Source organism: Glandiceps talaboti, chromosome 10 (genome assembly GCF_964340395.1).
Source record: "Glandiceps talaboti chromosome 10, keGlaTala1.1, whole genome shotgun sequence".
Lineage (NCBI taxonomy): Eukaryota > Metazoa > Hemichordata > Enteropneusta > Spengelidae > Glandiceps > Glandiceps talaboti.
In genome coordinates this window covers 16,355,039-16,372,119 of record NC_135558.1, presented here as the reverse complement: position 1 = coordinate 16,372,119, position 17,081 = coordinate 16,355,039, and the positions used below count along the sequence as shown (strand labels likewise).

Genomic DNA, 17,081 nt, shown 5'->3' with positions numbered 1-17,081 from the left:
CGTTGGCGGTTAAAACCAGTTCATTAAAAAATATATTCGTTTCCATACTTTCAACACCGCTATCAGAAAGTGGGTGTGTCCGTTCACATATTGGACACGTAATGGCTCTTTCTGTCACCAGATTGACTAAACAAGGCGTACAGAAGTTGTGAAGACACGGTAGACATTTAGCGTCCTTGTATCGTTCAGTACAGATGGTACAGAGAAGAAAATTCTTTCTACTTCTATCAAGGTGTCCTGATGGTTGGTTTGACGCCATGCTGTTGTAAGCAACACAGTCTTACGGACGGGGCTAAGGTTGCGTATTATCGATGCCGTCGTGGGCACAGTAGTTATAAATAGTAAAATTAATAGCACGAGATTATATAGGTATGAATGAATTGATAGTATGCTTTTACTTAACATAAATCACAATATCTACAAAATAATCTTTCCGTAAGAAAAGTAAACACTATCGGATCCGTTCTCAAAGATTAATATTTAGTTTACAATAGGTTATTTCTAAATTCCAAAAAATTAATTAATAGTACGATAAATTGTCTTGAGTTGATTTATACAAATGAAAATAATATTACAATAAGTATCCTAAGTTGATTTGTATAGTGAAATAATATTACAACGAGTAGTTTTAAATTGGTCTTTACAAAGAAAATAATATTACAATAAGTGTCCTAAATTGATTTGTATAGTGAAATAATATTACAACGAGTAGTTTTAAATTGGTCTTTACAAAGAAAATAATATTACAATAAGTGTCCTAAATTGATTTGTATAGTGAAATAATATTACGAGTAGTTTTAAATTGACTATCAAATATCGCCGGAACTGCAAGTAATTAAATGTCACGAAGCTGAAACGGGGGGAACTAAATACATAAAAAGTAGAATAAAGTTCGCGTCTACAAGATGGCTGCCACTATTCTTGAATGAAAGAAACAGAATAAAGTTTGCATGTACAAGATGGCTGCCACTATAAAGTTTGCGTGTACAAGATGGCTGCCACTATTCTTGAGCGAAACTTGATTGTTAGTTCACCGCACGTAAAACAATAAGTTTAGTTCAGCAACTCTTACACTTGGCGAGAATACGTCTAGTTCCACAAAACTCAAGAAAGACGACGTACACGCCTACAACAGCAGGTTATATTCAGACGAAATAATAGTAGTAGTTCAGAATTTCTAGTTTAAATAAATGTCACAAGAAAGAGAATAATTGAGCAATAGTTCACGGACTTCAACACAACACAATAGCACACGCTTTTAAAGTCACGCCCTTTATACTGTACCGACGGCGACACGTACACACAACACAGAATTTCCTAATAAGACAGTCTCCTGGACACAGCTCTGCCTCTTCTCAGTTCTGCAGTATAATTACACACTTCTACAGCAACAACGTACGACACTTTCAGTTCTGCAGTATAATTACACTTCTACAGCAACAACGTACGACAATTTAATGCTTCAGAGTAGTCAGAATGCAGGAACACTCACGTTTACAGTTTTCTGGACGTTTCCTCTCCGTATGCACGGCGACGACAGAAACCACTGCAATAACCATAAGCACAGCCAATATACCACTAATTCTGGAAATAGTTATATTTCCAAGGTTTGTTAGCCCGCACTGCAAGTAACTTCGGGTACACGAGAACACCCTGTACATCTATTGGCGGAGCTCCGGGACTTCTTGGACCAAACTCCGTTGACCATCCCAATACAAAGGCAACGTGGACAACTAGTTTGACTGCAACAGAGACACTTGTGTACTGCTCTGAGGACTGTTGTACAGTGACACGAAGACACAAATCAAACATAGAACTAGGTATTCATAAGATGTCTAACTCAAACAGGTGGCTATGAAGCAAAGCATAGGTGGACATCAGTCAAAAGAAATGCATACATAATTAAAACTAGTAGGAAAAACAAAGGTATGAAATAAAGACAAAGTGAGGGCGCCATATATACCTCGGCTACACTGTTGATATGCGCTGTGTGTCATGTGAGTATAAAACTGAGGGTAGATCACATGATTAGGTAAACTGATTGTTCACGCGACCGTCCAATACGTACACGTTCTGTCATGTCATGTGACGTGTTTTCTCTACTTAGAACTGATAAGGAATTGGTAGGTACTTGATGTGAAATTAAACATGTACAGAACTAGAACAGAATGAGGAGCATAATTTAAAAAAAAATATCTATAAGGCAAACGGACACGTGAAACCATAATACGCTGTATGATAGATATACTAGTACCCCGGGGGCGGTACCAGTGGCCAGTTCTGGTAGTGGTGAGTGGCCAGTGCTGGAAACCCCAGTCCCATTTTAGATCCACTTTGACCAAATATCAAAACCCCATTTTAGACCATTACAGATTTTTTAAAAGACGAAAGTTGAGACCTAAATACATTTTCCGTAGCAAGGAGGCAACATTTTTTGGACAATTAATGGCAGTTATGATTTGGTGAAGGACAATGGACCACATTTTAGAACAATCAAAATAAAAATAATACATAATACATAGTTATTCAATATGAAAACCAGGAATATATTGTGATATAAGATGTCATAGAAGAACTTTCTCTCTACCCCCCTCCCCCCCCCCATGACCCCTGAATTCATTTAAACCTCATAACACATACAAATTTACATTATTTTCTCTTTTCACAATCGATGCATCATTTCAACCCATTCATTGTTATTATAGCGAGAATTCAGAAAAATAAACACATTTTTAGCTAAGAAACTATCTTTATATTCTCCTGTGTGGTAATGACTGTCTCCAGAAAAAAGGAGGTTTCGTCCCTGTGTTTATACCCAGCTGCAATATGCCTGCTCGGCCCAGAAAGATATCTCCAATATGCTCATTTTTGAGCGTTATCATCGTCATAATTTTAATATTCATACTATGCATGCTATGTCCATGCACTAATAACAGCATGTCTATTTAATTGACTATCTACTGATAGGCCATAGATATGGTTTGTGATCAGGATTCAAAGGTATATTGTGTAGCTTGTATTTCAAAATGGCGACATAATCAATTAGGTATAGCCTTGAAAGTCTACAGAATTCTCCGTCTAATATGTGTTCATCGTTCCATTTGGATTGTTCAATTTTCATAGTCAAGCTTTCATTCTTAATCACTTTCAAGCAAAACATCTTGAAGTTCGAATTGATTTTTCTAAAGAAATTCAACTCTTCGTCGAATTCTGGTTCGTGTGAGATTTGGTCAAGGAGCTTCTCTTTAAAATGTCCGTAGAGGGCGTAATCAGCCTGACTAAAATTTTTGTAGAGATTTTCCAAGTCGTCTGCTGGAGTATTTTGTTTGGGGCTGACGTTTATAGGGATGTACAAAACGTCGGTCAGTTTCCAGCAAAGAATGCGCCGTAGTAGAACCAAAGACTCTTCAAAATATTCCAAAATCATAACAAGTTGGAAATTATCATCAAGTTCCGTGATGTAGTCAGCTATTGCAGATGCGTTGTCATACTGATGTGGCGGGAAACCCAGGTCAAAGGTCATAAAGTTTCTTAAGTAAGGGAGACGATATTTTTCCTGTCTATAAAATTCTTCTTGATTTTGAAGAAAAAATTCAAGAGGTGCAATGTCGGTTGTAATTCTTGAGTTGGTGACCAACTTGTTCCATTTAAAATAATTGAAAGCAGATTTAAATTGGCTCCAAGGATTTCGAAGTATCGTCACAAATTTCGTGTTATCCGGCATCAAAGTTGCCATCTTTGATCTGTCGTATACTGTGTGAAGGCAGAACAGGTTAAATGGCTTGTTTGATGGTAAATAGTCTTTTGCTTGTATCCGTTTAGGCCATCCCAAATTCCATTCACCTTTCGGTAAAACTACAGACAAATTGTTCAGATCCCCGTAACGTAGTAAAAGCTGGGTTGTTGTATCGCTGCCTGTTTTATGAGTTTTCAAGAACATCACGTTGTCTGCTTTAGAACACCTTTCGTTTTTCATGCCGTGTTTCAAATTGCTGGACCGTGAAGTCTGTTCAGTAACTCGATATTGCGTCGATTTTGAATTCATGTCTCGTCCCATTTCCAAACTCCTGCAATTGATTCCAAAAAAAGAAATATTGTCTATGTCAGCATTTGTCAGTCGGGCCATATGTTCTATTTCGTACTTTTCAATGTATTTGATTGTAAAGAGTTACGTACATCCATTTAACAAGTACACATTCGTGATCTTTCGAGCATAATAACTTCATACCATGCACAAGCCAAGTTGAACAAGAAGTATGCAATTATACCCAGGTCGTTCTAGGTAACGACAACGCGCGTACCTATATATATCACGACAACGCGTGTCTACGTAACTGGTTCTGCTGTGTTCTAAATATGCGTAAAACACATTCAAAATTGTCATTACTTTCCCCGATTTTTCTTCGATATTACTGGCAATGGTATAATTATGTTATTCCCCAATATTTTTCTTCATTCAGCTGGAAAATAGTCATGACCTAAGGGTTTTGTCATTATTGCCCAGCAACTTGTAGTGACAAAGCCCTTTCTGTCATATTTTCCTTGGTTGAACGAAGAAAAATAATATTATGTAAATTCTAGATTCTGAGAGTATTGTACGAAGGCAGCATCACAAATCAAGTTATCCATACAATTGCGAGTTCACACACCTCTCTCTCTCTCTCTCTCTCTCTCTCTCTCTCTCTCTCTCTCTCTCGCTCGCTCTCTCTCTCTCTCTCTCTCTCTCTCTCTCTCTCTCTCTCTCTCTCTCTCTCTCTCTCTCTCTCTCTCTCTCTCTCTCTCTCTCTCTCTCTCTCTCTCTCTCTCAACTACTTACCGCATTAGATCACGTGCCGAGGATGTCGATGTACTCACAACACCTCGGCTACTTGAGTTTCTCAGTATGCTTCCTAAATTTTCAGCTCTGTTCAATATATCGTGATCATTCTCATAAATATCAATATCGTACAGATTAGCTAATCGAAGCAGCTGACCTAAACTCATTGTCTTGTTGTTATGCCGCTGAAAAACAGACCGGATTCGAGAAAATTCGCCAACAAGTTGTTGTCTTTGCGTTCGGTACAACATCATAATATACACAGACGTCATGGACAAGCTCAAAAGCAATGCAAAGCATGCGAGTTTCCGATATCGCTTCATCTTCCCAAAATATATAGATGTTGTCAGTCAGTTGATATCAGAAATCTGCCAGGAGTCTCATGGATGAAAAATGGGGTGTTTTCGTTAGAGTTCACAGAACTAGACGACACAAAATACACAATCTTCGGACAAATAAACTGCAAAACAACAAACTTTTGATTAGCATATGGTATACACTGAGAAATGTGGACGGATAATATAAGTAGTAATAGATATAGCGGTAATAGATATAATGACAACCGGTGATTTAAGGCATTTTAGCTCTAAAAATAGTTTAATCTATATTCATTTAGTAAATACAACATGACCTTGTCATTTTTTAGGAAAGCTTAACTATATTGTCGTTTCAGATACCCCTGTATTATGGCATTTTAGCTCTGAAAAATTGTTTAATTAAATGTATTAACTATAAAACATGGCTCTATTCCCACTTAAATTGTATGCACCCTGGTGGATTATGCATTAAACAAATAAAAACATAGGTATATAAAAAAAAATCACATTGTTATCGAGCAAAACCAAACAACTAATAAAGTAAAATGGCAAAACAATTCGAGCAAAATGTAGAATACATTAAACCAGATATGTCTGTTTTTGATAAAGCTGCTGAAAATGAAACATTAAAATGGTGAGATGTGCCAATCAATGAAATATTGTTGTTAAATTCAGTTCAAAATTTAAATTCAAACTATGGCCCTGCTGCTATTGGTGAATTTCTAGGACCTGATGGTGAATTTAAAAGCTGGCTTCCAGCAAGAATGATAGCATAACTTCATCAAAAACTTTTACCAATTTATGTTGTTTCATATGGCTTGGTGCTGTCTCATAAAAATCCAAGCAGACTATATTTCAAATATGCAAGGGTAAACCCAGATTTGCAAGCAACAAATGGTCTTATTCCTGTCCCGAAAAAACGTAAGAATAAAGAATAAGAACTAGAAAACAAACAATGTAATAATGTAATTTTACATTAATCCAATTTTTTTGAATTAATTAATTATTTTTTTTGAAAATCTGTAATGTAAATTTGTTTAAAGCAATCGATTGTTAAAACCGGCTACTAGCGCACGACAACCCCCTGAATTAAGACAATCATTTGAAGAAATATTTCAAATATATTTATAATAATATATACCATGAGGGATAACTGTATTACTTGCAGTAGGTCAGCGCCTGAATTCAAATGTGAAATTTGCAACAAGTGTTTTAAACATAGACATAATTTTATCAAACATGAAAATATAAAACACTCCTGTGAGAATAATAAACATGAATATCCTGATGCATGCCCAACATGTGATCGTGTTTTTGCCGAGTGCACATGTGATAAATGCGGGTTTGCATATAAATATGAATGTCACTTATAGAAACATCTTAACAGAGGAACACCTTGCGTTAAAGAACCCAAGATATATTTCTGTGAATTAAGTAGTTATTATGGTTTAGAATTAAGTAGTTATTTTGCACTATATAGACATAAAAAAGAAAAGTTGTAAATTGCAAAAAAAAAAACTATTGAAGAAATAAATATTGTTTACAATATGGATAAAAATCTATATCCTATTATATATAACATGTATAAGATTCGGAACCCACTCACTAACCGAATGATATAAGTCGGTGGTCGTGTGTACAATAAGCTTATACAAAATGGAGATCTACAACCCATTCCTAATACTGCATCTCTTAAGGAAGACAATATCTTGCATTAGTTGGTGCCTGATAACCTTCCTCGACCATTAACAGAAGAATACGTCATGAATCCTATCACCAAACGTATGGTTAAAATAGGTAATGGTACATATCAAACTCTTATTAACAGAGGCTACCGTCATGTAGGTGGTGTTTTTACACCACCCAGATATCATGAACTTGAGAGTGCTTTAAAAGGATATGTGAAGTCATATGAAATTGATATAACTGAAAACGAACCTCAAACGCTATTAACTGAAAATAAATCGTTAATAAAGGAAATTCTAGAACAAAGTTTACAAGATATAGGTGGAATAAAAGCGATATTAACCTTGAAGATAAAATTTGATAAAATTGGTAGAGACATGGAGGAGATAACAAGTGATGGTTATTTTAATAGTAGTCCATTACAAATTATAAATACTGAACAAATAGAGAAACAAGTGAATGCAAGTTTCGAAAAAAATATTGAGCACATTGCCAAATGGTTACGTGAAGGATCTGGTTGGCAAATAAAAACTCTTCTTAATTTTTATGTAAATATTCCAAGATACAACCCTCTACAAGGTAACTCATATATTAAATTACCAAAAGAGTTACAAAATCCAAAGAAAGGCCCCGTTAATATACAAAACAATGACAATGAATGTTTTAGATGGTGCCACTTAGCATATACGTTTCCAGTCAGAATTAATAAAAAAATATATCATCTTTATACAGTCAACACATTGTTGATGCAGATTATAAAGGAATAACATTCCCAGTTACTATAAAACAAATTCCGAAAATTGAAAAACAAAACAATATATCTATTTCTGTATTTGGTTATAAAAATAAAAAAGCATATCCAATTTATGTTAATAAACAAACTTATAAAGATCACCTTGACTTACTACTAATAAGTCATGGTGATAAAAGTCGTTATGTCTGGATTAAAGACTTTAATCGATTCATGTACTGTATAACAAACTATGATGGAAGAAAGCACTTCTGTAGATATTGCTTACAACACTTTACAACTGTAGAGATTTTAGAGCAACACATTCCTATTAGTTTTGAAATAAATGGAACACAAACTATACGAATGCCAACTGAGAAGAACAAGTGGCTATCATTCAAAAATTACCCAAAACAATTAAATGCTCCATTTGTTATTTATGCAGATTTCGAATCTATAAATCAAAAAGTGAATACCTGCCATCCTAACGAAAACACAACATACACACACCATTACCAAAAGCATGAAGTATGTGGTTTTGGTTATAAACTTGTCTGTTGTTATGCATATGATGACACATTCAGTAAAGAAAGTTTTATTTATAGAAGACCAGATGCAGCTAAGAAATTTATGGAAATGATGTTATCAGCAGATGACTATTGCAATGATATAAAACAGCAACATTTTAACAAACCTTTATGTATGAGTAAAAACGATGAAATATGTTTCAAAAACGCAACACAATGTCATATTTGCGAAATATTATACAAAGAAAAATTCAATGACAGTCTTCCACTAAAGGAAAAATTCTATTCAATTCTAAATGACGCTTGTATAACCGATGAAGACTATGAGCATGCTCAAGATATTTGGAAGCATTTCAATATGCAAACGATGGGTGATTATCATGATCTGTACCTTAAAACCGATGTACTTTTATTAACCGACGTATTTGAAAATTTCCGAAAGACATGTAATATATACTATAACCTCGACCCCTGTCATTATTTCAGCGCTCCTGGGTTATCCTGGGATGCATGTCTAAAAATGACTAAAAGTAATCTCGAATTATTAACGGATACAGATATGCACCTCTTAATTGAAAGAGATCTCCGCGGAGGTATCTCTCATAAATCCACTGGTCACGCAAAGGCAAACAATTCATACATGAAAGACTATGATCCAACCCAGGAAACGAAGTATATCATGTATCTAGATGCTAATAATCTCTATGGTTGGGCAATGGTTCAATCTTTGGATTTAGATGGGTTGACCTAGACTCGCTCAACATAAGTAAGTACACCAGCGAGAGTGACCATGGATTAATCCTTGAAGTTGATCTCGAGTATCCTGACGAGTTGCACGATCTCCACAATGATTATCCTTTAGCATCTGAGAGATGTATGTATTACTGAAGACATGTTATCCCCACATAATAAAAACATACGCGACCTCTTTAATATAAAATGTGGAAATATAGAGATATTAACCACAACTCTGAGACCAAAAAAGAATTATCTACTTCATGTTCAAAACTTAAAACAATATTTATAACTTGATTTAAAAGTCACTAAAATTCACAGAGCCATTGAGTTCAACCAATCAAAATGGATGTCGCAGTACATCTTATTTAACACAGAAAAAAGAAAGAAAGCAAGAAATGCATTCGAAAAAGATTTCTTCAAACTAATGAATAACTCTGTCTTTGGACGTACCATGATGAATGTACGTAAACACCATAGTATAAAATTATGCATAACAGAAAAACACATCAAGAAATTAGTATTGAAACCAACGTTTGTTATGGAAAGAATTATAACCGAAGGTCTAGTAGCAGTGGAAAACAAAAAAGAACGATTCACCCTAAACCAGCCCTTATATGTTGGGATGAGCATTCTTGATCTGTCTAAAACTTTAATGTACGACTTTCATTACAACTATATAAAAGAAAAGTATGGACCATGAGCTAAATTGTTATTCACAGATACAGACTCATTAATGTATGAAATTCAAGCCAATGACTCTTATAAAGATTTCTACAAAGACAAAGACCTCTTTGACAATAGCAACTACTCACCAAAGAGTCCATACTACTTTGGTCATAACAAGAAAGTAATCGGTAAATTCAAAGACGAGTGTGCGGGTGTACCAATCACTGAGTTTATTGGACTTCGAAGTAAAATGTACTCTTACATAACAGAGTCAACTTCCACACGTAAAGCCAAATGGATAAAAAAAAGTCAGTCATAAAAAAAGAATATGACTCACGAAGAATATAATATATTTTTGAAAATTTACGGGTAAAACATTCCATGAATACTATACGATCAATGAATCACCAGATCGGTAGTTATACAATCAATAAAACTTCTTTGAGTTGCTTCAATGACAAACGTTATGTCCTTGATCACCGCATATGGCCACGTTAATTTAAGCTGATTTATATTAAGCTCGAGTTGAAATGAAATTGAATAGTCATTAAAATCTATCAGTTCTTTATTTTGATTAGTTATCCAAATTCGAAAACTAGTTATATCCGTTTTCTTGATTGGCACTGGAACGTTAGCAGGAAATGAACAAGTGACAGCTTTTCCTATTTCACCCCGGTCCTGTATCGTTAAAACTTGTAAATAATTAGACCTTTTCCCATTGATGTAATTAGTAGGTGTATCTATAATATCGCAGTAGACTACGTATTCAGTCACAGGAAGAAAATCTGCTTTGTATGGACTAATACTCGTTTATCATATTCTTTCTCTTCAAAACCAAGTATCCTCGCGACATTCTTACACTTTGAAAAGTCTACTTTAACATTATCATCGAGCACCATAAGTGTTTTTCCCGTTGAAAACAACTTGAAAATTAACTTGAAGGAAGTTGAAAAGACTTTCAAAAAATTAAAGTAAGGGCCTTGAAAAGAATATTTTGTATCATATACATAACAGTGTAAAAATGAGTGATACAGAACAGACACCAGCAGAGACTGTGACTATAAAAAGTAAAACTAAAAGTCCAGGTAGAGTTGTATGGGGTAAAAAATTAGCTGTAATATCAGCTGAAACAAAAAAGAAAAAGAAATTAAAATCAAAGGAGCAGAAGGAGCCGAAGGAGGTGACCGAGTTTTCTCCACAGCCAGACAATGAAGGCACACAATTTAATCGTACTATGATTTTATTAACTCTGGTTCACTAGTAATTGGGATAGCTGGTTTGTATTATAAAAGACAGTCATACATAAATAATAAGTAACTAAGTCTGGACAATTGGCGATACCACAACCGGTCAAAGTTTAAAATAATGCACTGTTTGAAATGGAATAATTAAGCAATAAACCACCCCTTGATGACCGATACTCTAGGACAGGATCCAAGACAAATTTCTATATAGATTAATGGTAAGTCGGCCAGTGTAGGCTCTTACACTTGCTTCATTTTTATGACAGGACAGGACAGCTCACCCCCAATGTTTCCACTTCTCGATTTGCGCCATCAATAAACTGGTATAATACAATTATATATATATACAAAATGACAGACTACACTAAGTTGATTGTGAATGGTCTTTATGATAGCACAGTTATATCTGCTTTGACAATAGCTAATAGTTTAATCCTTGATAAAACTATGAAAATGGCCCCAGACAGTCCTAAAACAAGTGTTTCATTCAAGAAGTTTGCTTATCTTGAAATAGCAGTGAGTGGAGCAGTATTGGCGAAAGATATGTTAGAACAAAGGAATATGTTACCAGTTGATCCTTATAAAGGATAAATTTATAATTATATCTAAATATATATACATAATGGGTGCTGCAATGGCGATGATGGTTGGTGGAGCAGTTTTAAATGCAACTGCCTTTGTTGGAGCTGGTTATATAGGCCAGACACTATCTTCTGGTGACACAAAAAAGAACATGAAAAAGAAGTGAAGAGACATGATTTAGCTTTGGAAATATTCAATAAATCATGAAGTATGGTTAGAACATGAACATAGACAAAAAGTAATAGATTTTATAGCAAAGCAAAAAAAATTAGATATCCATGCAAAACAGAATCTGATTATGACTGATGAAAACTTAGATTTATACCAAGAATATCATCCTCATACTGAACGTCTCAAAAATGAACCTCAGTTCAATGATTATTATCAACCTTCTATGAAGGTATACCTAATACCTTTATTTAGCTGGTGGTGGAATATTATTAGTTTGTTTAACAGAAAAATATATATAAATATAAAATGGAAGTATGTAAATTGTGTAAACAGAAAGATGCAACCCACGATTGTACAAACATTTGCGGTAAGTTCTTTGGAAAATCCCATTGCTCACATTGTTGTGATTCGATGTCAGACATGAATATGTGTGATGTTATACATTGTAATATATGTAGACAATTCAATATACTCTCATGACGATATTTGTAAAAACATTTGTGGTAACATCTTTGGAAAGTTCCACTGCTTTGACTGCTGTGCTTCATTATCAAAAAACTAGTAGACCTCTAGATAAATGTGAACAAGTGAAAAGTAAAAATATTTATAATCCTAAAAATCACATAAAACGAGTTTTTAGGAGGTATAATCTCGATTATTATACTTTATCAACTGTTACTATAATATTTTCATCAATCAATGAAGTTCATACAGAACCAACACGAGGTCGATCAATCAACTTTATCATAAAATCAATTCTATAATACTTAAGAAAGTATCGAGAAGCAGGTAAAATACCGGACTTGAAAAAAGGCAGGTGCACAGAACATAATCCTTAAACGGTAATGAGATAAATCAATAAATCAAAAATCAAAACAAAAAAATAAATAATTAACTTTATTAATTAGCAAAACCGCTGCTATGGTCCTGCATTTTTTTTTCTTTGTTTTTGGTAGTCACAATTTTAGATTGAGACTGTGTGTACACTTATATATGTGGCAGTCCATACGGTAGTGCGCTAGCAGCTGGTTTCAGATATAAAGGTATTAATACACAATATACACAATACATGGCCATGTTATGTTTATAGTCGATTATATTGTATATGTCATTTATTGAGATTGAGACTGTGTGTACTTATATATGTGGCAGTCCATACGGTAGTGCGCTAGCAGCTGGTTTTAGCAATCGATTGCTTTAAACAAATTTACATTTCAGATATAAAGGTATTAATACACAATATACACAATGTTATGTTTATAGTCGACTATGGGGTACCGCGCACACTTTACATTAGTTATTAATTCACAGATATATTACAATATTATCTCCAAAACTTTATGTACGGTTTTAATGATCACACAGTCAGTAAGGACTGTTTATGCACCAGATCACCCTGTAAGACTTTCTCCTTGCCCAGTGAGCTGATAGACAATTTCAAATTTATCAAATTTCCCCCAAGATTTTATGATTCCCAAGTGTGATAGACTAAATAAGCTGTATGTATATTATTATCATATCTCAAGTGCCGATTAGTATGTTGGGCCTATTGTTATGCAAACGACATTGACATCGATTCTATTTGTACGATTATTGTACGTTTTCTGTAAGTAATCTGTCTGAAAGGACTAGTCTCACATGCAATATTCCACAGGCCGAGGAATTAATAAATGACTAACCAAGACACTATGACCTAGTTTTTTGGAGTGCGTAGAATTTTAGTGGGAACAGAGCCATGTTTTATAGTTACTAAAATTTAATTAAACAATTTTTAAGAGCTCAAATGCCTTAATTCATGGGTATCTGGAACGACAATATAGTTAAGATTTCCTATAAAAGGACAATGTCATGTTGTATTGACTAAAAAAATTAATATAGATTAAACAAATTTTTAGAGCTAAAATGCCTTAAATCAACGGTTGTCGTTTCGTTGATCCAGAACTGCTATATTTATTACTACTAATATATGTTGAAGAGACGGGAGATACCATCTACACATGATTAATAAAACACGTTGTTGTATTTGATACAATACAACGAAATAACTTACACAAGTCAATGTTGTAACTCAATAAATGAAAAAAAATTACATTCACAAACGGGTTATAATTTGCCATTGCAGGAAAGGTAAAAAAAAAAGCATGTATCTGTATTTCTAACAGGTGCCCGACAGGCAATATATCATGTGGTCATGTTACCTGTGTTTGCAAACGTCATATCGGAAATTTAATTTTCAAGGTGCAGTTTCTCGCTTGCATACAAATATTGTTTGGTTCCGGTTACCCAACCTCACCTAGTTTTTTCACTGCTGGCCCTGAACTTGTTTTATATATTCGAGAAAAAAATAATACAATCTCGAAAATTGTGAAGTCCCGCGAGAAATAGTGGATATGGAAACTGATTATATCAACTTGAAAATACAGTATATAACTGTTCTTCTAATCTGTAATGGCTGTACATCTGGTGAGAACAAACCAATAACACAGAGACCATGTGGAATACAATGGAAAACATAACTACGTGAACTAGACACTCACATATGAGAAGAATATATATATATATATATTTATTTATATATATATATATATATATATATATATATATATATATATATATATATATATATATATATATATATATATATATATATATAGCAGCCCCACTATACCAAAATGCACTAAAAACCAGCGGCTACAAAGAGAACATCACATACACAAGCACCCCGCCACAGAAAAACAAGAAAAACAGAAATAGAAACACCATCTGGTTCAACCCACCATACAGCAAAAACGTAGCCACCAATGTAAGCAAACGATTCCTCAACCTAATCGCAAAACATTTCCCAACAGACTCCAAGTTACACAAAATATTCAACAGAAACAATGTCAAAGTCAGTTATAGCTGCATGCCAAACATGGCTCCCATAATCAAAGCGCACAACGCCACCATCTCCAACAACGAAACCAAACCCACTCAAAAACCATGTAATTGCAGACAGAAAGACACCTGCCCTTTGAATGGCGAATGCCAAACGGAAAATATCGTATACCAAGCCACCGTCCACGGAAAAAAACAAACAAAAGTATATATCGGTCTAACAGAGAACAACTTCAAACAGAGATACGCCAACCACAAACAGTCATTCAAACATGAAAAACACGAAAACAGCACAGAACTATCAAAACACATTTGGAAACTGAAAAGAAACAACGAGCCCTTTTCCATATCCTGGTCCATCAGCAAGACAGCCCAAGCATACACCAATAAAACAAAACGATGCAACCTGTGTTTAACCGAAAAACTAACCATCATTAAAGCAGACAAAAACTCCACACTAAACAAAAGAACTGAGTTGATATCCAAATGCCGACACGAGAATAAGTTTTATTTGTCCAACTTCAATAGAGCATCTATCACCTAAACTAAACCCGTTAACTAACGGAACATCAAAGCCCAACATGTAACAACCCGCCAACACCTACTTGTCCGCACCCAATAACTCACACAATAACAACCAACACCTCAACACACACAACACCAACCCACCAACACAGACAATAGTGATGATATTTCTATTGTCTCCACTCAATATAAACACACACCCAGAGAGTAGAAACCAGCAGTTGTCTGATGATCGCGCAATGCGTGAAACTCCGAGTTACAACCAAGAAAGAGTTCCAGTACTACCAAAACTATAGAATTTTGTTTCACGCATTGTGCGATCATCAGACAACTCTGAGTTGTCTGATGATCGCACAATGCGTGAAACTCCGAGTTATAACCAAGAAAGAGTTCCAGTACTACCAAAACTATTATGCTCTGCCACTGCGGTATAGAGCACTGTCTTAGCAGATTGATATTCACCGAGTTATATATATATACATATATATAATGATGATAATAATAATAATAATAATAATAGTAATAAAATCAAAAATCTACCCCACCTATTCTAAATGAGCGTAATCGGAACCACACAATTATTTTAGGCCTCAAAGACAACTTTTCAAAATGCACTCTTGATGTTTTTGAACATTATATTATAAATAACAGAACAAATGATATGTTTGTATTGTAGATTTCTCGATTTCTAAATACTAAAACAAACTATGAAAACAACATGATATTCATTAATATCCCTAATTATTTGCATAATTACGTTTTTCGACAAACAAAGCGAATAGTCTTGTTCAATAGCCTGTCCAACACTATCGCTGAATCGTGCTAACGGTTTTTTTTTCTTTGGAGGTCACCATCAGCCATTTGGGATACTCGAAATACAAAACAAAAACGGAAAATCTGGAATTTGAATATATATTTGTGAAATCTACCTTCAAATTATGCTTTATAAGAGGCACGTAATACTATAGTAAGGTTTCAGAAACGTGACAAACCAAATAATGACATAATGACGTTGAACAAATAATATGGACAAATGTCCCAATAGGTAAGAACATGATGGGAATGAAAATGGAAATAGGAAATAATAGATGGGAACGTTTGCAATCGTTTTCTAAAACAGATAGGTTCATTACAATTTGTGTAAAAAAAAATTACATTTACCACATATATAGTTCAAAAGATAAGCCACAAATTGAACTTACCGAAACGTTTTCCGTGTGTCAATTTGTCAACTTTCAATGTTCAACTTCTCTCCTTGTTCGTTTTACGACCTGGACCACCAGTACATAAGCGCTGTTCAGACTATATTACACACCACGTCGAGAGTTCTCCACATCAGGACGAGTTTGTGAGCTCCTTTGTTATGTGTCACGAAATCAATGGATGCAACAATATAACTGTGGTACTCTCAAAGCTGTAGGTATATAGTGACGTGTACAGTATTCAGAGCATTTCATACTAATTATTCAGACCGCGATTAACACAACTCAGGCATTGTGTCTTTATCAAACATATGTTTAGAGCATTGAATGTTGTCGTTCAAACATATGTGTTGTTTCTCACCAATTCAACAAATCCGATGAGATTTAGACATACAGATCGAATGGTTTAAGTACACATTGGGCTGTTTTTTACACGTGTCCTGTACATACCTTTCGTTATTGATGTTCTGCAGTACATATTTTTCTCGAAACTTAGGTGTTTTATGTTGAACATAGGCTTTGGTTCTCTTGGTCTGGACATGGATCTTGATATACTGTATCACCACAAGCGTTATTTTGTTTTACAAATTAAAATGGCACCATTAACTTTACTATATTTGAATTCTCGATCAACAAAATTCCAAAAGTTTATACGACAACATTAAACACAAGACAGATACCATCAGTTCATTTTTCATCGATCGCCATACTAGTTTGTTATGACTGACCACAAATTGCATTGAATGTACTGTTTGCTTACATTAGAAATCTCGAACAAAAAGATCGATCGCAATAAAAGCATGCAGGGCAGTTATGGAAATAAGCTTTTGTTGTTTCATGGCTACCCAGTTTTTAAATGAATGTTACTACTCACCTATATGAACATGAAGTAATTAGCAAATGACCACCATTTTCCATATGTCAATTCTATGTGGTTGAATTTTTAATAGCATATGATAATAGCGCTATGTTTCAAAACATCCGTTTGTTTGTATGTATG

General features: G+C 34.4%; 1 protein-coding gene across 1 annotated transcript; it reads right to left on the bottom strand.

The window, feature by feature from the left end:
- Positions 1 to 2,661: 2,661 nt before the first annotated feature.
- Positions 2,662 to 16,207, bottom strand: LOC144441181 (galactosylceramide sulfotransferase-like). Its single transcript, XM_078130729.1, has 3 exons — positions 16,082 to 16,207; positions 4,817 to 5,276; positions 2,662 to 4,067 (listed from the first exon to the last, which is right to left on the bottom strand). The coding sequence occupies exons 2-3, from the start codon at positions 5,137 to 5,139 to the stop codon at positions 2,954 to 2,956; spliced, it is 1,437 nt and encodes a 478-aa protein (XP_077986855.1). The 5' UTR covers positions 5,140 to 5,276; positions 16,082 to 16,207; the 3' UTR covers positions 2,662 to 2,953.
- Between the last annotated feature and the right edge of the window lie 874 nt (positions 16,208 to 17,081).

Coding starts and splice junctions, on each gene's coding strand:
- LOC144441181 (XM_078130729.1), bottom strand. CDS start 5,139: ATGAAGCGATATCGGAAACTCGCATGCTTTGCATTGCTTTTGAGCTTG. Junction 4,068..4,816: donor TCGGCACGTGATCTAATGCG/GTAAGTAGTTGA, acceptor AATCAATTGCAG/GAGTTTGGAAATGGGACGAG.